Here is a 26397-nt window from a genome sequence, read left to right as displayed (position 1 = left end):
CAGCCTATGGAACATGGTCCAGGGGGTGCAGCTGTCGCCCGGCGTGCCCGACACGTTCAGCTGGCGGCTCACGGCGGACAGGCAGTACTCCGCGTCGTCAGCCTATGGCGTGATGTTCGTCAGTTCTTCTACACCGCTTGGGGCGAAGTTGATCCGGAAGACGTCGGCGCCCCCACGCGTCCAAGTTTTTCTTCTGGCTAGTCATGCATCAAGATGGCAACGGGTACGTACCCGATGGGTACTGGCCACCCGTACCCGCACCCGCCAGATCAAAATCTTACCCGTCGGGTTACCCGTACCCGTAGGCGGGTAGAAAATTCATTCCATACCCGCACCCGACGGGTAATTCTTACCCGACAATATACCCGAGTTCACACACCAAAATATAATAGCTTCCAGCAAAACAAATCAACAATAGAGCAGTAAAACAGAAATATGGGCTGGTGGAGTGGAGTGAGGATGAGGATTAGGGTTTGAGGGAGTTCTGGAATATATATACTCATATGCTTATATGGGCCAAATATGGGCTATATGCTTATATGGGCTAAAATTGCAGAGGTTGGATATTATTTATGCGGATTTTTTTTACCCGCGGGTATGCGGGTATGGGTAGTATACACCCACACCCGTACCCGCATATTCGATGGGTACAAGAATTCGTCCAATAACGTACCCGCGGGTGCAAAATGTCTTCCATACCTGCCTCCTTATCGGGTAAAACCCGTCGGGTACTCGGGTTTCGGGTACCTGTTGCCATCTTGAGTCATGCATGGCATCATCTGTAACTAAGCTGCCGAGAGAGGGTTCAAAATTTCGACGAAATTTCGGCGAAATTTCGCGAAATTCGGTAATTTCGGTGGTGGCCGAAAGAAAAATCCGAAATTTTGTAATACACTAATACATGTGTTATATAACTTTAGACTCAATTTTTTATTGTTTATATTGCATATTTTTGTATTCAATAAATGTGTAGTCATAAATCATACTAATATTTATTTAGATTTAAATATTTTTTTTAGAAAAAACATACTTCATGTGCTAGTCTCTAAAAATTTTCGCCGAAATTTCGGCCGAATTTCGCGAAATTCGGTAGTTTCGGTGGTGGCCGAAATTTTTGCAATACCGAAATTGAAAACCCTGGGCCGAGACGATGGATCATCTAATCCTCGGCTGTGTCTTCAGCCGCGAGGTTTGGGATTCATGCCTACGACGTTTCCTCCTGCATGATCTGGTCGTCGTTCACCAGGACAACATCATGCGGTGGTGGTCGACCTCCTGGAAGCGGCTGCCCAAGGGGTGTTGCGCCGTGGGTTTGACTCACTCCTGCTCCTCGTCGGATGGCTTCTGTGGAAGGAAAGAAACGCCAAAACGTTCAACCGTATCGCTTCGTCACCGGCGCAGTTGCTTGAGGCCATTGAGCAGGAGGAGGTTACGCTTTGGTGGGCGGCTGGGTTAGGCAGCTAGGAGCGCTTGATGAGCGGCGCCGTTCCACGTGAATACATAGCTCTTAGAGTCGCAGAATGAGTGCACTGTAATCACAGTCACGTGCGAGATTACAAAGGGATAGGACAAGGGCTTTGATAATCTTAAATTTATCACATCCCACACTTTTATAAGAAGACTTCTTAATCCTGTTTAATAAAAAACGTGCCAATCCACGCTCTCGGAAAAAAAATCTAGGCTTCCGCCATCGTTTATCGCTTGCGAAGAAGCCTAACGATGGCCTGGCTGTTCTGGCCTGTCGATGTCGGTGTCTGTTTGCCTGCATAGCGAACGGGATAGCCTAGAATCCTAGATGCGAGCAAACGGGAAACGGCCAACTGGACAAGGCTCCTATTTCACCGATCAGCAACAGGAGCCGCATCCTAAAAAAATGGACCCAAGAAAACAACAGGTGCCGCGCTGCCACGCCACATGCCACCGGTGAACAGCATAGTGGTCGACTCCGAGAGAGAGAGAGAGAGAGAGAGGGAGAGAGAGGCAAGTCCCGGGACCAAGCCGTTCGGCCTCGCGCGATGCAGCAGCAGCCGCCGCCGGCGTCCGTCCGCGCCGTCACCATCCGATTCGCCGACCTCAGGGTAACTAACCTTCCGCCACCGCCGACGCGACATTGCCAGCTCAGCGGCGTTTCATCTCTCCTTTGGAGGCGGCTTAATTGGCTTGGAGCTGCTGGCTGTGACTGACGGCGGGTACGGTGCGCGCAGGATCGGAGCAAGGACCTGGGCGGCTTCATCGAGGAAGGCTTCGGGCCTCAGGGGCTCGGCATCGTCTCCATCGCCGACGTGAGTGATGCTACTGTGCTATACGTTTGAGGCTGAGATGCAGCATGAGCAGATTTCGATTTCTATTTCTCTCGACTTTGAGCTTACGTGTGGGAGTGCGTTTGCTTTGTGCACGCAGGTACCCGGTTATCCTGAGCTCAGGAAAAGGCTGCTGCGCTTGGCGCCAAGGCATGTTGTCTTGCATTCTCATCTATGTTCAGGGGCTTCAGGCCCAATCAGGGCGATATGCCATGATTTTGTGCCTTTTTTCTTTCGCTAGCTGAACTCTTTGCTGAAAGACTTCTTACGATTTTGTGCCTTTTTCCTTTCGCTAGCTGAACTCTTTGCTGAAAGACTTCTTACGCTCCCTACTGTTTGTGGCACTGTTTGTTAGGATCGTCAACCTTCCTGATGATGTGAAGAAACAACTGGAGGACCCAGATAGCAGGTCATAGTTTACAGAATGCTCTTCACCAGAGAGCTTTTGGTTGGCATGATTGCTTATAGTGTCTACTTAAAGTCTTAAATGCTCCTCCCTCTTCTTTTCGTTCTTCTTACTTCATTTTCTTTCGGAAAAATATGAGCTCCAGAGCTAGGATTTATATATAACTTGCACTTCAGTTCGTACAAAACCTTATGTATTTCGTATGCATTATTATTGGCCTTGCTTGACAGATATCACTTTGGTTGGAGTCGTGTGGAAGAAAAAATCGAGCCTGGAAGATTGGGTAAACAACATCTTTTCACTCTGTGTAATCATGCCTCACATTGTATATAGAGCATCCTCTAAGCCTATCAGTTTGAGGATCAACTTTACAATAATGAAAATGACTTAGTAGGGGGAAATGCAATTGGAAAAAAAAAAGTTAGTTGCAACAGTAGTGTATTCAGGTCAAAATGGTCTTTCAATTTTGCACTCAATGTCTTGGAATGCTTTTAGGCCCATAAGGCAAATTTCATCTGTTTTATGCAGACACAGCCAAAGGCTCCTATTTCGCCAACCCAGTTTTTGATGTCCCAACAACTGATGATGAGCTTCTAACTAGGTATAATGTTCCTAATCCTAAGTTACCTTTCTGTGTACAGTCTACTTTAAGTATACCTGACAACTAGAAACTTGATGATGTTATTATTGTTTTTGAAACAATAATGTTATTATTTGTTCCAACCCTGTTTTATGTACTGAAGCATCTTTTAGTGAATGGTAACTTCACTGTCTCACTGCAGCTCAAGCTTGCTGGCTGTATCATTTTAAATCTGTAATGTTTGCTACTTATCTGAACAGTTTGTAGCATTTATGCAAACGAAATTATTACTCCAATTTTTAGGTGTGGCATATTACATATGTTGAAAACCTCTTAGATTTCATTTTTAGATGTTCATATTGATATTTGTTCCTGTTTTCTTTCTGATGATATAACATTTAGATACCCATCGTACTGCCGACCAAACATATGGCCAACTGATCATCTTCCTGAGCTTGAAATAGGTATGTGTTTTACAGGCCATATAAGGTATTCATGTACATTCAAGAAATCTTATTGCAAATCACAAGTTGATAGTAGTTACCTTGAGCAGAAAATTACTGTTAAACTCTAACGTTGTTACGAATTAAAGTAGTGAGACTTGACACTCTGCTTCTCAGGTTTACATACGTTACGTAATGCATATACATGCATTGCACATGACAAAAGTTCATTAGCTAATTCTGTGACAGCGCATATTTCAAGAAATTGCTTTCCAGTTTAAATCAACATGTTTATATTGATAATATGAGTACATGTTTTACATTTTCTTTAATGGGTGAGTGACCTTTTCCCTCGTACCCTCTAAGAGAGGAGGTGACTACCTGTGCCATCTTAGGCTCGAAAGCGGGTGGGCGTACTGGTACTGGCAACAAGCCAGTTTTGCTAACCGAGCTAGGCTCGGTTCTCTGAACAGATGTTGTGCATACTTTACATTATTGGTGTCTCTTGGATCTCAAGAAGGTAAATGCAAAAGGCATTAAAGAGTTACAGTGATGCATCACATTGCCCATTTATTTTCGTCCATCAGAGGATTGTGACCTAATATTAACAGACCTCTCATTCTGTCAATGACTTGCTGTCTTTTTCTTAAGTTCTGAAGTCTCTATGCGCTATAGAAATGTCTATTTAAGTGTATGTGAGTTCTTTTTGTAAAAGATGATTTTGTCAACAAGAATCAAGCCCATATGTATAACATTTATTTCAATTGTAGCATTCAAAGATCTTGGAAAATTGATGTTGGAAGTTGGCTTGATGTTGGCTCATCATTGTGATCGCTATGGTATGTACTACTGAACCATGGCTATGTTTAGTAAGGTTTATCTGTAAGACATCAACTCCACTTGGTTCAAAAATTAATGAGTGAGCCATGGAATCTTTTATCCTCTTTTAATGAAATATGTGCACTGCACTTTTTTTGGAGATTTTTTTTTAACTCATAGGACATAGTAATATCATAATAGTAGTATATGCATTTGTGTAAATGTAAAAGTTAATGATCTTTTGAGCATCTTATTATTCATTATGTATTATGAGTTCAGAGAACAGTTGCATACTTTGTTATTATTGATATATGGTGAAATCCAATGCAACACCCAATAGTAGTGTATCTTGTACAAAGTGCACCCCTTTTTCAGATATATGTGCTGCAGGCATGTCCTGGACAGCCAGCTTTCAGGGTCTTTTCTCGACCCTGCAATTTGAGGAAATTTCTTCCTTCTGTGATATACCTCAAGGGGGAGGTCAATCCCCCAGGGGTCGAGTTTTGTTTTTTTTTTTTGTCAGATATCCATTTATTTAGCTTAGTAGCCAAATTGTTACTAAGGAGCTGTTTTAAGTTTTTGATATGGAAGCAATTCGGGGTGGTAGGAAACCATTGAATTTTTCTGGTAACCACAAATTTTATGATATATGTAAAATATGACATACATGCTAACTGAATCTTTCTCCGAACTTTAATATTTTATTTCAGTTACCATTTAATCAAATAGCCTACCCCCAACTTGTTTGGGACTTAAAGGCTTTGTTGTTGTTGTTGTTGTTGTTGTTGTTGTACCATTTAATCAAATGAATCATCGTCTCTGTGATTTTCAGTAATGCAGAAAGGAGTGGGACAGTACATTGGTGAAAGCCTTGAGAAGACACTTGCTAACTCAAGGTGTCCCAAGGGTCGTCTGCTGTACTACTTTCCCAAATCATTTAGGTACACTCAGCAAGCATATGTATAGTCATAAACTCATGAAAATCAAATGGCTCTAATTAGCACATAACCTTTAGGCAAACTTAGAGTTACACAGGTTCAGTATATTTTACAGGAGGACAACATTAATACACTGCATGTTTTCACATAGTACATCCTTTGCCCATGTGGATCAAAACTTTGCCCTTATTTTGGTATCCAAGATTTTTAATCAGATCTAAGATTTCCAATGTCTTCTCTAAAAGTTTATGGTTGTTTGTTATTGCAGCAAACAGGATGGAGTTCAATCTGTTTCGTCATGGTGTGGATGGCATACTGACTATGGATTTTTGACAGGTGACCCATGGTACCCCTATGGGTTGGGTCTGTGTGATAACATGTGATCAAACAAGTGATACAAATATTTATTACCAAATTTATACTCACAACCTAACGTATTAATGGAATTCTTGGTCTCAATGCTCTTATTGTCTTCACATTCATTGTTCTCAGATAGTTTTATGCATACATGCAGGACTTACGTGTGGCTTGTTCACGAGAAAATCAGAGGAGGTTCCCTGTCCTGATATTGGAACTGGGCTATATGTTCGGACTCGTGATAATCAAGTTGTTAAGGTTACTTTCTTTCAATGTAGGATTCGCCTTGAGATAGATGACATGCAAATGTAACTTACTGAGGTCGTCACTTCACTAAGCATCAAGTAAAAATGATATGCACGTTTGCAGCACTGGGAAATATAGTGTTATAGACAACCTTCGACCGATCATTGCTCATTGTTGTTTAACCAATTGCATGGAGCCATGGACCATGTTTACATTGTATTCAGTTCAGAGAGCTAGGTGTTATGTGCTTATTTGTTTTTGAATGGACACTTTAGGTCACATTTGAGGACGATGAATTGGTTTACCAAATTGGGGAAAGTGCTGAAATACTATCAAGAGGTCATCTCTGTGCAACCCCACATTGTGTGAAGGTATTTTCTAATCAACATTCACCTTTCTAATTGGCCTAAATGTGTCATTTGGTTGCCTGCATGAACGCATGGGCAGTTATGCCTGATCCAAATGGCATAAAAGCAACTTCTGAGCCTGGCTCCAAGGAAACAAAGTCTGGCTTTTCTTGCTGGTCTATCTTGTACTGGCATGTTTGTGTCTCAGCCAGTGGCTCTATCACCCCATATGCAACCAACCAAAGCATGACTTAAATCTTAAGGACAATCGATCTTAATGGATACAACTAACTAAGCCTGCTTCTTTTTGTTTAGATGAAACCAAAACATGTCCACTTTGTAATTGATGGTCCCATGGTTGTAAGTTCTTATGGTTGCCAATGTTTATAGGCTCCCAGCAGCGAAAATGCTTCTGATGTTGATCGGTCAACTTTTGTTCTGTTTATTCAGCCAGATTGGTAAGTGCAGTTTTGTCTTCCCATTTGGCATCTGGTAGAAATGATAGCTCACTTGTACTTTTGCTCTTTCTGTACCAAAGATTGTGCCACCTATATTGCCAAGATTTCTTTGGTTATGTTGTTAGGGTTTCTTCCTCCATCTCAATTGTGAAATGTAATGCACAAACACCAGGATATACAGTTGCATACTTCCCAGTTTACTCTTTAAACTTAACCCATTTATGTTAGTCTAGTTCAGCCTGATTGTGCCAAAAACAAAACAAAAACTGATGGCAAAGCTAGGGCCAGGTCTAATAGGCTATTTGTGACTTCTCAATGTTATCCGCACGCATGTTTCCAAAGTGAAATCATCATTTGAAAATTTTGGCAGGGATGAGCTGCTGAAGCTTCCAAGTGAAATACGCTATTACAAGGAGGTTTGTCTAAACAGAGTCTTCACTTTTTTGCTTCATCACGGTTTGGTTCTGCTCCCGCCAAATGAGAAATGACCACTCTGTTTTTGACTCGACAGTTGATTCCACCAAACGGGACACTTACATACGGCGAGTACTCTGAAAGGGTCTTGGCGAGTGTTATCGGCAAGAGCGTGGAGCACACCTTGACGCCACAATAAGAAACTCTAGATACATATGTTGCATGTATATTGATATAGCCAATCGGCGAAACTCACACAAAGTGACAGAAGCATGCTGGTGTGGGATGAATCACAGCTCAGATTAATGCACCAACAAAAGTATGCCATGTTATGTTATTTTACCCAGTGAGATCTGATGTGATTATCATTCTTTATTGGGGATGAAGAAAGTGTTGGTCGATGGTCTCGTGCACAAATGTCATTCGCAGGTTCTTTTGATGTTGTATTGCTTTGAGAACACCTATTGTGGTCTGAGACTCTGAGGTGACCAAACTACTATGTAATGTAATTTAAGGTCTGGATAACTAGTACTTGTGGGATTTAAGACTCTTAGTTTGTTTACAAGCAATGTGTTCTTCTGCTTTGCATGCTGGTGAAATGAACAATATATCAAGACATGCTATTTGTGGTCTAGATGAACATTCATTCATTTATTTGCCTACACATACATAGACCTCTACTTCATGATAATTGCATACAGAGCAAGGAAGATGCAAACACAGACCAGTTTCTCAATCAATCTAAGATGCTGGATTGCCTCTACTCTATTCTCTACACCTGCAACAGCCTGGTAAGCTTCCTGGATGATGGCCAGAGGCGGTGTTGTAGGAACAATAGCAGATGCTGCCACTGCCTGAAGAACAGGCGCCATTGATGCAGCAGGTGCTGGCACTGTCTGTACAGCAGGCGCCATTGATGCAGCAGGTGCTGGCACTGTCTGTACAGCAGGTGCCATTGATGTACCTCCTTCCACAGCTGGAAGACCCATCAAATCCTGACAACCTCCAACCTGAGAACCAAAACAATCACAGATTAACAACCCAACAACAGCGAGTAAAAAAAAAAAGGAGCTAAGGAGCAACACAAAGTGCAAAATATGGGCACTTGTGGAAGACACAGCGATAGTTTTCTTCATCATCGATGTGAACTGGTTGGCAAGCACACCACAGTTCGGGCAATAGACCCGCCTTCCCCTCCTTCCATATCTGCTTGAAGCTTGAGACACATGGCACAAGAGAGGTTGAAGGAGGGAGAGCAATGGAGAGGGAACCTACCTATTATATAGGAGCTGGCAGGGAGGTGTATTGGCGCCAACGCCAAAGAGTTTGGCGCCAAAACACTGAGCTAGGGAGTGGCACAGGAGGAAAACGCAACTTCAACTAGCTTCTCTAGCCTGAGGGCATTTCTGTCTTTTCGTAGCTCCATTTGACACTGTTAGCAAGGAATGTGGACGGAACAGCGTGGAGGACAAAAAAAGTTCGGACCACTGGCACCTGTTATCGCTCAACTTTTTTAATGGTAGGTATGGAATTGCAAACTTTTTTAATGTCACACAGAGAAAAGACTCGAACTTTTTGTGCTCAAGGGCTTGGCAAACTAGTCTCATTATACTCTTCATCGGTGAGAATTTTGATCAACTATGGAAGCTAATAAAATTGAGTGTTTGTGAGAAGTTCATTGAGGGGAACATGAGAGTTAACAGATTTGAACTAGCAGCAAAATTACCTTTGAAACATCTACCTCTGACTGATGCTTTATATGGTTCATTACATTGTCTTGTATTAACGATTCCACGTGCTCCTGTCATCAGATTCATCAAATCAATGGTAGCAAGGAGTTCCATGTGAAAACCATAAAAAGTTACCAGGCAGCACAATTTTCTTTTAAGTTTCTACCTCAATCTTTGGCTCCTCAATGTTGTCCAGAGTGCTTCCTTCTACACAATTCTCCTTTGAACACTATTCAATGGGTTAGTAAGGATACCCACAAAAGAAACAGAGATGTCATTGGTTTATCATAGTTAATTGCATATTTGTAAGGGAGTTCCACAGCAAAACATAGCTAGCAGCCCAAATTTCTGTGAATTATCTACCTTCTGTTGATTTGTCTTTTCTGTTTCCTGCATGTTGTTGTTTTGTGCTAGTTCATTCTCAGAACAATTCTTATCATTAGATTCACCAAATACCAAATTGCTCACATTGCTGCCCCTAATTTAGAGCAAAACAATACATCATTATGCTTTGCACCAAAGAAAACAGACACTGTATAGAACGTCATACATGCAATGATAATCAACAATATTTGTGCAATAAGAACAATATGTTATTGTGCAGATCATACATTGCAGACTCTTCTGCAGCAGAACATTCATTGGATATTCTCGTCATTGTTTCCAAGGAAAAATCCCGATGAGTCACGATCTCGAAAAAAATTTCATCATAGTTATCATCCTTGTAATGACCCTGATTCCTTAGTAAGTCAATGATGAAGTTGGTGCCTTTTGTTGCGGCCTATAGAAATTAGTTTGCAAGCAACACAAAAAAAAGCTAATAAATATCGAAGAGTTAGCACTACAGATTAAGTAGGTTACAGTTTGATTTGGCGAAGCAAAAATGTACAATCATGGTGGCAGAAGCAGCAATATGTGCAGGCGCTTTGTATGTCATAAAGCTTAAAGCATACTGCCGGAATCTACCACAGATACTCCAAGTGGAGCCATAAATGGAGCTGTGACAGCCACTTATCAAAGACTGGCACATCAGATCAGCCTCCTCCCTAATACACTTGAAACCGTGTTTTACAATTGGCACAAGAGAAAAATAGAAAAAACTTCAATAAAAAATGGATCCAAATTAAGGTCTAGCTTGACTTATTAGAAGCAGGGATGGACACACCTTCAAAGCGATAGCAGCAGCAGGAAACTCGCAACATTTCATTTTGCCTATTTCATTTGCACATTTGGTGACCTTATGGCTCTGGCTGATCTCATCACTGAATTTTTTAGGACAACACTTCATCATAGTCACAAGTTCATGCTCCATCTTGATGCACTTGAAACATTTCACAAATAGACTAATCAGATCTACAGACACAAGAAGCTAAGTAAGCTGGACAAACAAGATATAAGCACATGGTTTATTGAGGGAGAAGAAGAAACCGATACTGCTAGTTTTGCAATTCCATTCCCATCCTCTCCATCATTGGTTCCATTGCAGATATTGTTTTCGTAGTACACCTCGAGATATTTCTTATATTCGCCCCAACGATTTGAAGACAAGCATGGCACTAACCAGTCCCATCCCCATGCTCTCTCCAAAAGATCTGAAGTACAGCAACCAAGAGCTCATGTGTTGACAAATTAATTACCAAGGAGATACAAAAGCTAACATATTAGCAATAGTAAATAACGAAATCCAACGGCGACCTAGTGGTGAAGTGCGAAGCCCACCTAGCCGACCTACCTACCTGGGAACTTGAAGATCTCAAACGGCGGCATGTCTGGGCGATGGCCATACTTCCTCTTGGCTTCCCCACGTTCAGCGAAGACAGTCATCCTCTCCCTGGCGGTTCTTCGCTGCTCATCAAAATAGTCCTGGAAACGGACCTCCCTCTCCTTTTCCTCGTCCGACATTGCGGCGGCGGCGGCCACGTAGGTGGGGTCTGCTCTCGGGTTTGGGAAGCGAAAAAGTCTACTTAACCCCCACCTTTCATACATGGTCTACTTTATCCCCAACTATGAAACCGTCTGTTTTACCCCCTAAATTTTCTAAAACCGTCTATTTTACCCCAGGTGGTTTTTTGACAGCGGGTTGCTACAGTAACGGTGGGGTGCTACAGTAACGGTGGGGTTGAATTTTCCCTTTTTATTTTTGATGAATCTTTAAAAAATCATAGTAAATCATAGAAAAATTATAAAATAAAAAATCTAATTTTGTTGGACTCCACATGAGTAGATCTACATAGTGAATATATAATACGGTATGCTTTAGTACAAAATTTTTACTGTGACCTTAGATTAATTAAAAAATCTAATTTTGTCTGTAATTAATTGGAATAATTCATAGCTGCAGCTTCTATGGTCCAATTGTGGTGAAATTTTTATGGTACGCTAATTATTGTATGCTTGAACTATAGTAAAAATTTCGTACTCATTGAACTATGTATAACTTAGTTATAGATAAATTCTAATTAATTACAGACAAAATTAGATTTTTCAATTAATCTAAAGCTACAAAAAAAAAATTATACTAAAGCATACCGTATTATATATTCACCGTGTAAATCTACTCATGTGGAGTCCAATAAAATTAGATTTTTCATTTTATGATTTTTCTATGATTTTTCAAAAATTCACCGAAAATAAATTTAAAAAAAAGGAAATTCAAAACCACCGTTACTGTAGAAAACCCAACGTTACTGTAGCAAACCGCTGCTGAAAACCGCCCAGGGGTAAAATAGACAATTTTAGAAAATTCAGGAGTAAAACAGACGGTTTCATAGTTTGGGGGTGAAGTAGACTAAGTATAAAAGGTGGGAGTTAAGTAGACTTTTTCCTTTTCGAAGCGGAGGTAGCGCGGTGTGGCCCCTTCATACATACTCATTTACGCTAGTCCACTCCAACCTGATTTTGCTGCCAAAAAAGAAAGGAAACATACAGAAAGGGCTAGGTCTAAATGTTATGGGAAGGCCATCTATGAATTCTCACGAGGAAAAAGTCTACTTAACTCTCAACTATCTAGGTTAGACTATTTCACCTCTTAAATTATAAAATCAAATTTTTTATCCTCTAAACTTTCCATATAACCTCCTAGACGGTTTTGGACGGCGGTTTTGCTACAGTGACAATGATTTTATCTTTTTCTTTTTTATTTATTTTCGTTGAATCTTTGAAAAATCATACTAAATCACAGAAAGATCATAAAATAAAAAATCTAATTTTGTTGGACTCCACATGAGTAGGTCTACACGGTGAATATATAATATAGCATTCTTTAGTATAAAGTTTTTGTTGTAATTTTAGATCTATGTTTTTCTGTAATTAATTGAAATAATTCATAACTGCAGCTTATATAATCCAATTGTGGTGAAATTTTTATGGTGGACTAACTATTGTATGCTTGAACTATAATAAAAATTTTATACTCATTGGATCATGTATAACTTAGTTATATACTAAATAAATGTATAACTAAGTTATACATGATCCATGAGTAAGAAATTTTTACTATAACTCAAGCATATAATAATTAGCCCACCATAAAAATTTCACCATAATTGTACCATAGAAGCCGCAGCTATGAATTATTCCAATTAATTACATAAAAGCATAGATCTAAAGCTACAACAAAAACTTTGTACTAAATCATACTATATTATATGTTCACTGTGTAGATCTACTCATGTGGAGTCCAGTAAAATTAGATTTTTTACTTTTTAATTTTTCTATAATTTACTATGATTTTTTAAAGATTCAGCGGAAATAGATAAAAAAAGAAAAGAACAAAATCACCATCACTGTAGCAGAATTACTGTCCAAAATCGCCTGGATGGTTATTTGACCGATTTTAGAAAATTCAATGATAGAAATTCATGTTTTATAGTTTGAGGGTGAAGTAGTCTATCCTAAATAGTTGAGAGAGTTATGTAGACTTTTTTTCATTCTCAAAAGCTATCTACATGCAATGCATGTTTGTAAAGCTAATCATTCTTTGAAACATTCGGCAGGGACGAGAAGTTGAAACTTCCAAGTGAAACAAGCTATCACCTCGAGGTTTGTCGTGAAGCACACCTTGATTCCATGATCGGTAACGCTGCTTATTGGTCGTGCATCTGTCCGGATGGACCCGTATAAGTCGTCTGCTTGCTTTGCGTCTGGCCCGTGCCGCCCAGGCGTGCATCGTCTTCTCGCTTAGCGCGGGGTGCCTCGGGGACGGACCCCGCCCGCGCTCCCGCCACCCACCCGCGCCTCGTGCTCCCGCTCGGACTCGCGCCTCTTGTCGTAGCCACACTCCATCCACCTATCCCGGGCCGGTCCTGTTAATTTAAGGGCCTAGAGCAAAGCTAGAAAGATAGGCCCCTTAATACAACTTAATATAAGTGTAATGCAAACAATCAATCATTCTTATCAAACAAATTATATATCTTATCTTAAAAAAAATCTAACATTTACTGATGTGGAGTTCACTGTAAATTTAAAAATTAATAAGTAATATACGAAAATTATTTTTTTAAACAAAGGTAGGAGCTCTGCCACTACATTAAAACGAAAGAAATTTATGTACAAGATGTATGAAAATTATTTCATACTAGATTCAATTCAACACTATAATAAAAAGAAGTGCTAGTAAATTACGAACCTAAGAACTAGAGAAAATGATTATTTGTTGCCCTAGTTACACCTAAATCCCTGTATTCCGAAGAAAAAGATTGGAGACAAAAGCAAATTAAATCTTTTTACGAGGTTTGGATGTCTGCGACTGCCCTAGTGTCGTGTCTCTCGAAAGGCCTGAACGGACTGACGAAGAGTAGTCTGGGTGCTCCCGGCCGCTCGCTGGTTGCTGCCACGACGCGCATGCTCTTGCTCGCAAGTCGCAGCGGGAAAGAAACAGCGGTCGCGCGGCGGGAGGGCGAAACGCGCCACGCCGACGCGAAAGCCAAATCGACGGAAGCTTTCACGTACACGTGCCTCTCCGAGTCTCTGTGGCTCCTATACCTGCAGCTTACATATATGGGGCTGGCCTCTTGACGTTGAAGGCCCAGTATGGTGGCACAGCTCGAAACCCCCCTAGGGCTGCCCGGTCTGCCCCCTGCCCTGCCGAGGTTCGTACCGTCGACCAGCTAAACACCGGCGACCTCCGCGACATCGAGCTCCACGTCGACGAGCCTCCACTCGTCCAAGTAGCAAGCAGATGCTACGCTAAAAGCGCATGTTGAAATAGTATGTTTTAAGTGTTTCAGATGTTTTAGACGAATGTTGCAAGTGTTTTATCTAGATGTTGCATATACATTCATGTTGCAAGCATATGTTTCAAGTATTTTTAGGTGTTTCATACGTATGTTTGCGAGCGTTTATCTGGATGTTGCATATGTTTGCAATGGTTTTCAAATATTTTTCAAACGTTTTCGCAAGTATTTCAGACGCTTGTTTTAAGTGTTTCATTTTGTCTTCTTTTCTATGTTGCAACTGGATGTTTCAAAAATAGATAGGGTGTTGCATATGCGATGCACGTGGAAAGAGGGCGGGCGGCGCGGACGATGTTCGGGGCGGCATGGGCGATATCTAGGCCAGCGTGGGCCCACTACTATTGCGCTCCCTCGCAAGTCCGATGCGCTATACGCTCGTTTGCTCCCTGTGCGTGGCAGCGTCCGAGCGCTAGTAAGTCCGTTCCACAATAACAAGCTACAAATACATATGCATATATATCATACTAGAAAGTGTGAAAAGTGTTTGATGGTGTTATGATATATTTTTGGTGGAACCGTTTGGAAGGAATGGAATAGAATGGCTTTTCAGAATACGGCGCTGCAACCAAGGCAAGTTGCACTTCTGTGCAAAGAGGATATAGAACAAAGTCAGTTGGCGACAAGACCAAATGCATCGATCGTTTAGGGCTATCGGAGTTAGCTCTTGATTCCTTTTCTGTTTGTCTCGGGTTGTGCCCTATTTTTGGTTGGTTTCTACAGTCGAGGTTGAGCCGTTGAGGGGGAAGCGAGTCTTTCCTTTTTTTTCAGTTTTGTTGCTTTCAGTAGGGTGGCCAGCGGTGCTTTTAGTTTGCTAGTAGTCGCTTGTAAATGTCTTGTTTCTCTTTTCTTTTTTGCAAAACTCTTGCCGTCCCAAAAAGTGTGATGTAAAATTGTGCAGATATATAGCCAATCGACTGATACCGAAACTCACGTAAAAGCTATGCTGGGCTAAATCACACACATGTCAGGGGTCGTTTGGGAGCGTTCCATGAAGCAAATTCTCGAAGAGAATCACTTCCCGACTGCCAAACGCCAAAAAATGACTTAGCTTCTTCAGGAAATCCAAGTGAATCACTCCTCTATTTTGTATACAAGCGAGGGAACTGAAAAAACATGCTTCCCCGGATTCTTCCTAGCTCCGTGTTATATTTTGGTGGAGATCAGTAGATCTGCTGATCCTCACCCTGTTTTCTCCTAGGAATCTAGTGGAATTACTCAATCGGAGAATCAAGAAGCAGAGCTGAAGAATCAGGGGGCGAAGCTCTCCCAAACAGGCACTCAATGCCACATAATGCACCGATAAATGTGTATGTCAGTTGTGAGATCTGATTTGTTGTGATCAGCATTCAGAGGGATCAAGAAGTGCTGGTAGATGGTCTCGTGCACAAATCGGATGTTGTTTGCCCCTGTAGCTGAATTCATCGTTGGTTCAACGTATCATGTTGCGGCGCGTGCATCCATCCATCCAAAATCAGTTTGCTCCGGCATTCTATCGGAGTATCCGGATCGCAGGGATCTCGCCCCCTATGCCGGGTCGAGCGACCGTGGAGAGTCTTGCCGTAGCCGTCACGTGCACGTCGGCTTCATTGCCAGCGGCCGGCCACGCGACGCCACCCTCCTGGTCCCCAGTTCCCGTCAACCATGCATGGAACCAGGAAGGTTGCGCCGAGCCACTGCACCTTGCTGGTTATCTGTAAGCTTCTTGGTTTATTTGAGAATGGATATACTATTTTAGTGTTTGTTTGGCGGGGCTCCTCTCCAGTTTTAGCTCCTTCGGAGGAGCACTGCCAAACATTTTCCAAACAGAGGAGCTAGAGTCGTTTTGAAGAGCCACAAACTAAGTTTCTCCAGAACAGCTCTCCTCCGAAGAAGCCTCTCTGGAGGAGCCGTGCCAAACACCTTGGAAGATTCTTGTTGAGCTAGAAATGAGTGTACGATGTTGAGTTCCTCCACTTGAATAATTAATTGTGCCTCAATTCTTCATGATAACTCATGGCATTTGGATCTTGACACACAATTTGTTAAATTATTTTTTTCCAGTTTTTAATAGATTCTTTATGCTAGGCAAGAAATAGGGTAGCACTTTTTATTTTGACTGTCAGTACAGTTCATGGTTTTTTAGCTGCATATTGATGCTAAAACTAAACTTGTAAAATGTTTATTAGATGCAGCAAAGCAAATGTAGGGATCACAAAGAGAGCTCGATGGAATTGTTTCTCATTGGTCCTGTTTGCTTACGCTTAAATTTGATTTGTACTGATGTTTATGCTGAAATATTAGGAGAGAATTATCTGTCGCTGAATCACCGAACGGCCGAACCAATCACAACGGCGGCCAGGCCAGCGCCACCCAGCGCCGTGCCCGTGCTGGCTGGGGCTCTCTCCCTCATTCCACGCCACTACGCTACACCAGCGCCAAGTCTGCCACTGCGTGCGGGCTCCCCCGCTCCCGTCACCACACACCACGTCACCAGGGTCAGGACTCAGGAGACGCGCCGCGCCACGCCGCGCCACCGGGGCAGCGTGCACGTCACGGCCCAACCTATCGGGATTATTAACTTTTTACCATTATAATTATAATTAAATAACACTTTAACAGTTGTCACTACAGTTTTACCAGTAAATAGAGAAAACTAATATAAATTTACTGCTCGCATGGCACACTAGCCACGCACGTCAGAGTGGATCCGAGTCTACAGGTTACGCAAAATGTCCCTCTTGCTTCCTGCCTTCTTCCTGCACACATCGCTGACTGGCAGGCTGTTTGTTAGACCGCATAATTGACCCTGGTTGATTGCGATCTGAGTCATCCATCAAGCATTCAATGCCCATGGATGACTTCTTCTTCCTCTGTTGTCCAGAAAGCTCCCCACGCAAGCCGCCATGGCCTCTACCTTGAACCGGGACAGGCCGTCTAGGCGTGGACCACGAGCGTAGCTTCCGCAACGGCCTCATTACGCTCCCGGGCGGCGACGGCCCGGACGTGGTTTCGTGGACGGGCATGGTGACCGAGCACGTGAGGGCCTCGCACGCGACGCCATGGCGCTGTTCTTCGCGATGCTGGAGTTGGACGACCACGGTGGCTCCGTTGACGCGATGGTCGCCACCGCGGGTTCGCCTCCTACGCTTTTAGCTACTGCCTCACTAGCCACGGCGGCTCCGGCGCTGCCAACGCTGGGTCGCTGGTGCTCGGGCGAAGCGAGGCAGTGCCGGGGGGCCCGTGTGGGTGCCGCTTGTTCTAGCTGACCGAGGACAGCGGCGGTGGCATGGTGATGGACACGGGCACGCCCGTGACGCGGCTGCCGCAGGAGGCGTATGCAGCGCTGCGCGACGCGTTCGTCGGCGTCGTAGAGGCGTACGCGGCGTAGAGGAGGACGCAGATCGAAACGAACGGGGAGCTCTGACCATCTCCTTCTCGTGCTTTTTCACCAAGCCGCCTCGTCGTCCCGGCCGCCGTGGCGGTTTCTGCCTAGATGCATGACGCCACGACGCGGAGCCGAGCGAAGCGCCGCGGCATCGTCACCAAGCTCGCGAACCCGGTGGACATCACGAACGGACGCCGCGCCGCGACCCTTCGCGAACTTGTTCCGGCTTGCTCGGCACCGAGCCAGCCCCACGTTACGCACCCTGTCTTCGACCACCGTCAGTGAGCCTTCCTCAGCCCAAGACGGCGAGGCACAGAGCACCGGCACACCTCCACACCGACCGGCGCAGCCCGAGTCCGTGCTCCCTCTCGACGTCCGCCGTCGTGACCACGCGAGTGCGCACACGCACAGCACGGTCGCTGCCTTGCCCTTTACCTGCGCCGCCCAAACACCGCCGCACCCCCACCGCTCGCCAACACAGTAGCAGCACACGTGAGGGTGCCGCACCGGTCGGAACACCGTCCCTTCGTGCCTCGCCGTGAACCGGCGTCCACCGAATGCCGGGCACGTGCAGCGCGTTTTGGTCACCGACGAGTTCACATGCACCGACCCTAGGCCTACCTTGCCATCGCGGCCTCCTCCCACCGTAGTCTTAACCGGGCTCCACACTCGGCGCGCCTAGGCAGGCTCTTTGTCGAGCACCTAACTGCAGTGACCCTGCTCCCTCCCTTTCCCTTTTCCGTGCAGCCGAGAGACCAACCGAGTAGGACGAGAGCAGGAGAGACATTTTACGTGACTCAGAGACTCAGACCCATGCTGGTTTGCGTGGCTGGCGTGCCACACGAGCAATTATAGTAAATTTATATAAGTTTTCTCTGTCTATCGATGAAAATGCACTGGCAATCGTTAAAGTGCTATCTGATGTGCCGATGAGGTGCCGCCAAAACCAAGGTCGCCCCAACCCAACCGAGTCCAACGGGACACGGCAGTGACCGACGTCCTGGTGGAGGTGGGCACCGCCGTGGGAACACGAACCACCTCCACTTTGCCTGCAGGTCCAGCCGCGCGGCGCAGATCACGGGACCAGGTCGTCTCCTTCACCTTCGCCCTCGCCCTCGCCCCCGGGTCGTCCCGCCGGGTCCGTGTCCGTTGCCGCGCGATGCAGCAGCAGGAGCGGCTACCGACCGTCCGCGCGGTCACCATCCCCTTCGCCGACCTCAGGGTAATCTTCCCCGGTGTTGAGTGCTGTCATCTCGGGAGTGCGTGTGTGTGTGACTTCTCGTGATTCTGACCACGTGCCGTTCGGCGGCGGGTGGGCGTGCGCAGGAGACGGACAAGGACCTCGGCGGCAAGATCGAGGAAGGCCTGGGTCCCCATGGGCTCGGCATCATCACCATTGCCGATGTGAGTAGCAAGCGTTGTGGACTGACTGCATGCGTGAATCGTGATTTCGAGTCATGGGTTGAGTCCGTTCCTGAACCGAGTGTCATAGTACCTCAGTTATGGATTTCGAGTTATATGACTGTCTTGATCTTGGTCCACGCAGGTACCTGAGTTTCCAAAGCTAAGAAAAAGGCTACTGCGGTTGGCACCAAGGCATGTCGTTTATGCTGATGACATGTTATATATACCCCTCGTTCTTCCTGTACCGGGTGGTTTATTCTGCCCTGCAAGAAAGGAGTCAGAGTTGTTTGTTTACTGACGATGAAAGGTTTTTTTGTTCTTTGTTCTTGCTTTCTTGTTTGTCAGGATCGCAAACCTTCCTGAACAGGTGAAGAAACAGCTTGAAGATCCAGATAGCAGGTCGTGCTGTTTGTCAAGAATTTCATTATGATGCACCCTCTGGAAAACTCCTGCTACTAGTTAGTAATGTTACTTGTGGGTAGCAACCACTGGCTTATATTGACTTGTCAATTGCAGATATAACTTCGGGTGGAGTCATGGGAAGGAGAAACTCGAGTCCGGGAAACTTGGTAAACAGTTGTCCATTCCGGGAGTTATCATGTAGTATCCTGTTGTGTGTGGGGTAGGCGTAATGTGCATCCTTGAAAAGATATCGCAAAGAAAACAGGTTTTTTGGGACACGAATCTCATTCCTACCATGAGGCTGTCTGTTGACCTCTGCTCCGCTCCATTAATCTTATACTGCTAGGCTCCCATGAAGGTTGTGCATGAACTTCCTTTGAAGATAAACTTCGATTATTGCATGCAGACACATTTAAAGGTTCCTTTTATGCGAACCCTGTTTTGGATGTCCCTACTACTGATGATGTGCTTGTAAGTAGGTAAAATGTTTCTAGCATGGAACTGTCGTCTTGATTTCCGTCATGGTCCAATACTGTGATCCAACATTTTAAACCTCTGATGATGTTTAACCTGCAGGTATCCATCATACTGCCGACCAAATATATGGCCAAATGAGAATCTTCCTGAACTTGAGATAGGTATGACTGAATGCATTCGATAAGCTGTCAAAGTGACTTCAATCTGTTTCTTTTTCCTTTACATTTTCACATTCATACTTGGAAACTAGACTGTGTTTACAGAATTTCTTCTTTCCTTTTTTTTGTAGCATTTAAAGCTCTTGGGAAGCTGATGATGGAAGTTGGTTTGATGTTGGCTCATCATTGTGATCGCTATGGTATGTGTTGCAGAACCATAAGGTCCATTACTGTAACTCGGTGTGATTTCCACTGAAAACATCAACTTCGCCAGAAAGGAAAATTAACTCATTTGGCTTGGGCAAAGCATGACCTCTATGCTTGATTCTTCAGTCAGAATAGTCTCTCTTTTTTCTTCCATCGTGATATGTTTATCAATTAGTAAAATGGATCAACCTTTGCCGCTTTTCAGTAATGGGGCAAGGATTGGGATCATATGGTGGTGACAGTCTTGAGCAGACAATTGCCCGTTCAAGGTGTCACAAGGGTCGTCTGTTGTACTATTTCCCACGACAGTTTAGGTAAACTTTATAATCATATATGCAGACCTGAATGAATAATCATGCATAAAGAGTTACATTTATGAAGGTGATAAAACATCATTCAAGTGTGTTGTAGTTAGAGTGTACAAAAATAAATTCAGCATAGTTCTTTTTGTTGAACACACAGGAGAGACGTGTATCATTATATTAAGACGAAGAGGGAAAAGAGCCCCTCTTGCAATGCAACTTCAACTTTTTTTGATGCATCATAATGTTAATGATATATTTTAGATGCAGGATTTTCAGTTAGTTTGAGAATTGATGTATTTGTCTCTTATGCCAGCAAGCAGACAGACGTGGAGTCTGTTTCATCATGGTGTGGATGGCACACTGATCATGGATCTCTAACAGGTGACTCATTTTACCATTATGGTTGAATTAAATATTTAATTAGTTTTGTGGCATAATATGTAAAAAAGTGATTGTGAGTTATCATCAAACAAGTGACATTTCTTATAGTTAATGTGTGGTAATCTGATTAATGCAGGGCTCACATGTGGCTTGTTTACGAAGAATTCTGTGGAGGTACCATGTCCAGATAGTGCAGCTGGACTATACATTCGGACTCGTGGTAACCAAGTTGTTAAGGTAACTTCCTGCAGAGTGTAAATTTCTCATCGATTTCTTTAGATGAGAGTTCTCTATCAGTTATAGATGATAAATCATGTGGGAGATCGTCGCTATTGTAGCACATGATTCATGCTGCACTGAAACTATTGATGCCCTTGACACAATAATTGCTCGTTGTCATTAAAAATCGCGTGTAAATTATACTGTTTTGTGCTGATTTTGTTTGTCTGGATGGCATAGGTTGTGTTTGACGAGGATCAGCTGGCTTACCAAATTGGGGAAACTACTGAAATACTGTCAAGAGGTTATCTATGTGCAACCCCACACTGTGTGCAGGTATTGTTGAAACCAAAATTCATCTCGATAACTAAGCATGTGTTTTTCGCATACATTTTACTGTACTTTTGTGGCAACTAATGTACTAAGGTTTTTTTTTGGTTTAATTCTGTTGTTTCTAGGCACCCAGCAGTGAAAATGCTTCAAATGTTGACCGCTCTACCTTTGCCTTGTTCATGCAACCGGATTGGTACATCCAAAGCTTTCTTCTTATATCGTATATATAAGTTGCATTAGTCCACTTTTGCTTTCGTTTTGTGTACCAAATAATTTGCTGGCTTTATTGTATTGAGTATGTTATTTCCAACTGGGAACCAATGAGGCTAGCTGGTCCGTTGTTCTGCAAATATTGCTGATAATGGGCTTTCAAATTCTTTTTTTTTTTTTTGTTCTCTTCAACCGTTTGGCAGGAATGAGAAGCTGAAGTTTCCAAGCGAAATCCCCTATCACCAAGAGGTTTGTGTGAACTCTACGCATACTCTTGCATTTGGAACTCGTAATTCCCTCCTCCCAAATGATTCAGTTTGTGTTTTGACCTTGACTAGTTGATTCCACCAAACGGAACGCTGACTTTCGGCGAGTACTCAGAAAGGCTAGTAAACAAGTATTACCAGACAACGACGTAGAGCATACCTCAAGAAAAGCTACCGTTGTACATACATTCGTGTCATCAAGTGTGTTCTTGTGTATTCATATTAGCTTTGATCCAAACTTTCTGTACAAATATAGTCGATCAGCGAATACCAGAACAAACTGCAGAATCGATCAACTGTATCACACCCACAGCTTACAATAATGTACCACCTGCTTAAACTCGCTCCGTGATATCTTATGTTACTTGGATTTATCTTCTTTCTTTAACGAAGAATTTTCGCCTATTAGGACTGATGTCTTTCTTTAACGATGATTTTGCATCTATTAGGACGACTACGAAGTGAATGGTTAGATGTTAATCTAATATACATCCTGCACAAAAGTCGTTTGCTGGAGACCGGAGTTGACAGAGGTTCCTAGCTTCCTGCGCACTCCAAACAATCAGGCGAGCAGCACGATTGGCTGCAATCGTGGCTATGCAGTAGCTGTGGTAATGTTGGTCAGATTCCGCAGCATCACCCAACACTTAAAATTCACCAGGCCAGAAGGCCGTTGAACACTTTGCAGATACATATATACCCAGCTGTTTGATGGATAAGTCTCATGTGTGGCTGGTCTTTGTGGGGCTATGATGCTCACATGGTCATGGTCCTTGTGGCTGTTATTCTGTTTTTAGGACAGCATCTTAGACTAGAGGACAGTATCTTAGCTAGGACAGCATATTAGCATCTTAGACTAGCATCTTAGACTAACATCTTGGCATATGCTTGGCTGGCTAGCAGCCTATAAATATGTAACCCCAACCCCTCAGGTTGGTATGGCATTTGTGCGAGCTTGTGTGAGAAATAGACAAGAAAATTGCCCCAACTCCTAGTGTCATCCTCTCTCAATGAGAGTAAGAATTCTCCTACTACCAAGAGTGAGAATTCAGCGACTAACAACTGGTATCAGAGCCGTATTATCCTGTAGCCTAAGCATCTCTTGCTCATCTTCTCTCCCAGCCCCACAACAGCCCCAGCTGTTGGCAGCAGCAGCTCCTCCGGCCGCTCCTGTTCACTCCTCTCCTAGCTCGTCTGAAGCAGCCCTCTCCCCACGCAGCAGCCCCCCGGTAGCGCGTCATGTCCGCAGGGCAGTCTCAGCGCTCGGTCTCCTCGAGCACGCAGCGTCGGCAGGAGGCCGAACTTGCCGCGGCAGAGGAACGCGAGCGAGCGGCGGCGGCAAGGGCGTCGAGGCTGGCAGCGGCGGAGCTGGCAGCAGCCAGAGCGGAGGCGGAGGCAGCGGCGGTGGCGAATGCAGCGCGTGCGGCGGCAGCGGAGGTCGAGGCTCTGCACGGCAGCATCGGCAGCTCCATTTCCGCTGACGACACCGCCGACGCGGACCTCGAGCTGCTAGGAAGGGAGGCAGCGCGAGCGCGGGCGGCGCAGTGGGCAGCCGCGCACGTCCACGAGCGTGGCGGTAGCCCAGACAAGCGCGGACGCGCCGGCGGCGCTCCTGGAGGAGGCGCGCACGGCGGTGGCGCTCCTGGGGCAGCCGCGCACGCCCATGAGCGCGGCGGCAGCCCAGACAGGCGCGGACGCGCCGGTGGCGCTCCTGGAGGAGGCGCGCACGGCGGCGGTGCTCCTGGAGGAGGCGCGCACGGCGGCGGCGCTCCTGGAGGAGGCGCGCACGGCAACGGTGGCGGACGGGTCGATGGAGAGCGCGGCCTTCACAGGCAGCGTGGCTCTCTCTCCCCGGATCGGTACCGACGGATCGATGGAGAGCGCGGCCTTCACAAGCAGCGTGGCTCTCCCCGGATCGGTACCGTGGTTACCACGGGCTCCAGGCTGTTGTCAGGGACGTCGGTCCCGGCGATGGGTGGCCTACCCTCACCAAGACCAACTACGTCGAGTGGGCTGCGGTGATGAGGGTAAAGCTCCAGGTGCGGCACATGTGGGAGGTAGTCCGGTACGGCGACGTCGACTACGACCTAGATCGACGGGCGCTGGATGCTCTCATCGCTGCAGTCCCGCCCGAGATGCAGTTCTCGCTTACCAGCAAGCGGACTGCCAAGGAGGCTTGGGACGCCATCGCTGCGGCACGCATCGGCAGCGACCGCGCCCGCAAGTCCACACTGCAGGCACTTCGCAAGGTGTGGGAGAACCTGGCCTTCAAGCCAGGTGAGGACGTTGATGACTTTGCTGTCCGTCTCAACACTCTGTTGCAGAAGATGGTGCAGTTCGGCGACGACACTTACGGCGAGGAGAGAGCTGTCGAAAAGCTCTTCCGCTGCGTCCCCGAGAAGTACAAGCAGATGGCTCGCTCGATCGAGTCTCTGCTGAATCTCTCCACGATGTCGATCGAGGAGGCGATAGGTCGCCTCAAGGTCGTCGACAGCGATGAGCCACAGTCCCTCTCGGGGCCCATCACCACTGGCGGGAAGCTCCTTCTCACTAGGGAGCAGTGGCTTGCCAGCCAAGGTGACCGGAGGAAGGGGGAGCCAGGCCGGGGCGCGAGGACGTGCCGAGGGTGATGCCCGCGGAGGCGTCCAGGGCGGCGCCGTCGGCAGGCACAAGCCGGCACGAGACGACGCCTGCCGCAACTGCGTCCAGCTTGGCCATTGGGCCAAGGACTGTTGACAGCCACGACGCGGCCAGGCCCACGTCGCACAGGCGGAGGAGGAGGAGCCAGCTCTGTTCATGGCACATGCCAACATCGAGCTACCTCCAACGGCACCGGCCGCAGCGGCTCTCCTCCACCTTGACGAGCCAAAAGCACACGCCCTCCTCGGCGACAGCTTTGGCAACGACAAGACTGACGGGTGGTGCCTCGACACCGGCGCCACCCATCACATGACCGGTCGACGGGAGTTCTTCACCGAACTTGACTCTAGCGTCCGAGGCTCCGTCAAGTTTGGGGATGCCTCCGGCGTGGAGATCAAGGGTGTCGGCTCCATCATCTTCACCGCCGTGTCTGGTGAGCACAGGCTGCTCACCGAAGTCTACTACATCCCCGCGTTAAGGAACTCCATCATCAGCTTGGGACAGCTGGATGAGAACGGTTCGTGCGTGGTGGTTGAGGACGGAGTCATGAGGATTTGGGATCGTCGTCGTCGCCTTCTTGCCAAGGTATCCAGAAGCGCAAATCGACTCTACGTCCTTAACGTGCAGGTGGCACAACCCCTCTGTCTCGCTGCTCGTCGGGACGACGAGGCGTGGCAGTGGCACGAGCGTTTCGGGCACCTTCACTTTGAGGCCCTGAAGCGGCTCAGTGCCACAGAGATGGTGCGAGGCTTGCCGTGCCTCGACCATGTGGAGCAGCTCTGCGACGTCTACGTGTTGACGAAGCAGAGGCGACTCCCCTTTCCCCAGCGGGCGAGCTTTCGAGCCAAGGAGAGGCTCGAGCTCGTGCACGGGGACTTGTGTAGCCCGGTGACACCGGCCACACCGGGAGGATGACGCTACTTCCTGCTGCTCGTCGACGACCTCTCCCGCTACATGTGGGTGATGGTCCTTGGCAGCAAGGGAGAGGCTGCGGACGCCATCAGACGCGCGCAGGCTGCTGCGGAGGCGGAGTGCAGCCGCAAGCTGCGCGTGCTGCGCACCGACAACGGCGGTGAATTCACGGCGGCTGAATTCGCGTCGTACTGCGCTGACGAGGGCATTCAGCGCCACTACTCAGCGCCGTACAGCCCGCAGCAGAACATCGTCGTCGAGCGGCGCAACCAGACGGTTGTGGGGATGGCTCGGGCCCTCCTCAAGCAGAGGGGGATGCCGGCTGTCTTCTGGGGAGAGGCGGTGGTGATGGCCGTCTACATCCTCAACCGCTCGCCTACCAAGGCGCTCGACGACAGGACGCCGTACGAGGCTTGGCATGGGCGCAAGCCGGCGGTCTCCCACTTGCGGGTCTTCGGCTGCCTCGCGTTCGCCAAGGAGCTTGGCCACATCAGCAAGCTCGACGACAGGAGCACTCCGGGAGTGTTCATCGGCTACGCGGAGGGCTCGAAGGCCTACCGCATCCTCGACCCGAAGACACAGCGTGTGCGCACGGCGCGCGACGTTGTATTCGACGAAGGGCGAGGATGGGCGTGGGACAAGGCAGTGGACGACGGCTCGGCTCCGACGTACGACGACTTCACTGTCGAGTGCGTCCACTTCGAGGGAGCTGGGGGAGTAGGCAGTTCTTCTTCGGCGAGCGCGTCTACCCCAGTCTCCGAGCCTCCACCGACCCCAGCACCTGCTACTCCGACAGCACCACGCTCTCCAGCCAGGACCTCGGCTGCGATGAGCCCTTCACCGGCTC

General features: G+C 46.3%; 3 protein-coding genes across 5 annotated transcripts; 2 read left to right on the top strand and 1 right to left on the bottom strand.

Moving 5' to 3' along the window:
• The first annotated feature begins 1911 nt into the window (after positions 1-1911).
• LOC136512496 (uncharacterized) lies at positions 1912-7725 on the top strand. The gene is made up of 15 exons (XM_066506460.1): positions 1912-2078; positions 2205-2282; positions 2401-2450; positions 2656-2709; positions 2937-2989; positions 3235-3307; positions 3689-3750; positions 4500-4568; positions 5381-5489; positions 5755-5822; positions 6001-6101; positions 6365-6460; positions 6827-6894; positions 7265-7310; positions 7406-7725. Exons 1-15 carry the CDS (start codon positions 2016-2018, stop codon positions 7505-7507), a joined length of 1092 nt encoding a protein of 363 aa, XP_066362557.1. The 5' UTR covers positions 1912-2015; the 3' UTR covers positions 7508-7725.
• A 156-nt stretch (positions 7726-7881) lies between these two features.
• Positions 7882-10943, bottom strand: LOC136512493 (uncharacterized). 3 transcript variants are annotated; one of them, XM_066506456.1, is made up of 8 exons: positions 10775-10943; positions 10440-10630; positions 10204-10359; positions 9650-9819; positions 9402-9516; positions 9205-9267; positions 9035-9109; positions 7882-8318 (listed from the first exon to the last, which is right to left on the bottom strand). In XM_066506456.1, the coding sequence occupies exons 1-8, from the start codon at positions 10938-10940 to the stop codon at positions 7986-7988; spliced, it is 1269 nt and encodes a 422-aa protein (XP_066362553.1). In that variant the 5' UTR covers positions 10941-10943; the 3' UTR covers positions 7882-7985. The 3 variants fall into 3 exon arrangements, with proteins under 3 accessions (XP_066362553.1, XP_066362554.1, XP_066362555.1); XM_066506457.1 differs by having other exon boundaries at positions 10467-10630; XM_066506458.1 differs by having other exon boundaries at positions 10473-10630.
• A 7625-nt stretch (positions 10944-18568) lies between these two features.
• Positions 18569-22341, top strand: LOC136512494 (uncharacterized). Its single transcript, XM_066506459.1, has 15 exons — positions 18569-18858; positions 18963-19040; positions 19183-19232; positions 19386-19439; positions 19557-19609; positions 19849-19921; positions 20019-20080; positions 20209-20277; positions 20490-20598; positions 20903-20970; positions 21107-21207; positions 21430-21525; positions 21648-21715; positions 21936-21981; positions 22071-22341. Exons 1-15 carry the CDS (start codon positions 18796-18798, stop codon positions 22149-22151), a joined length of 1071 nt encoding a protein of 356 aa, XP_066362556.1. The 5' UTR covers positions 18569-18795; the 3' UTR covers positions 22152-22341.
• The last annotated feature ends 4056 nt before the right edge of the window (positions 22342-26397 follow it).

The sequence above is a fragment of the Miscanthus floridulus genome, chromosome 16 (assembly GCF_019320115.1).
Source record: "Miscanthus floridulus cultivar M001 chromosome 16, ASM1932011v1, whole genome shotgun sequence".
Classification (NCBI taxonomy): domain Eukaryota; kingdom Viridiplantae; phylum Streptophyta; class Magnoliopsida; order Poales; family Poaceae; genus Miscanthus; species Miscanthus floridulus.
The sequence above is the reverse complement of the archived record's forward strand: the minus strand, read 5'-3'. Positions and strand labels throughout refer to the sequence as shown.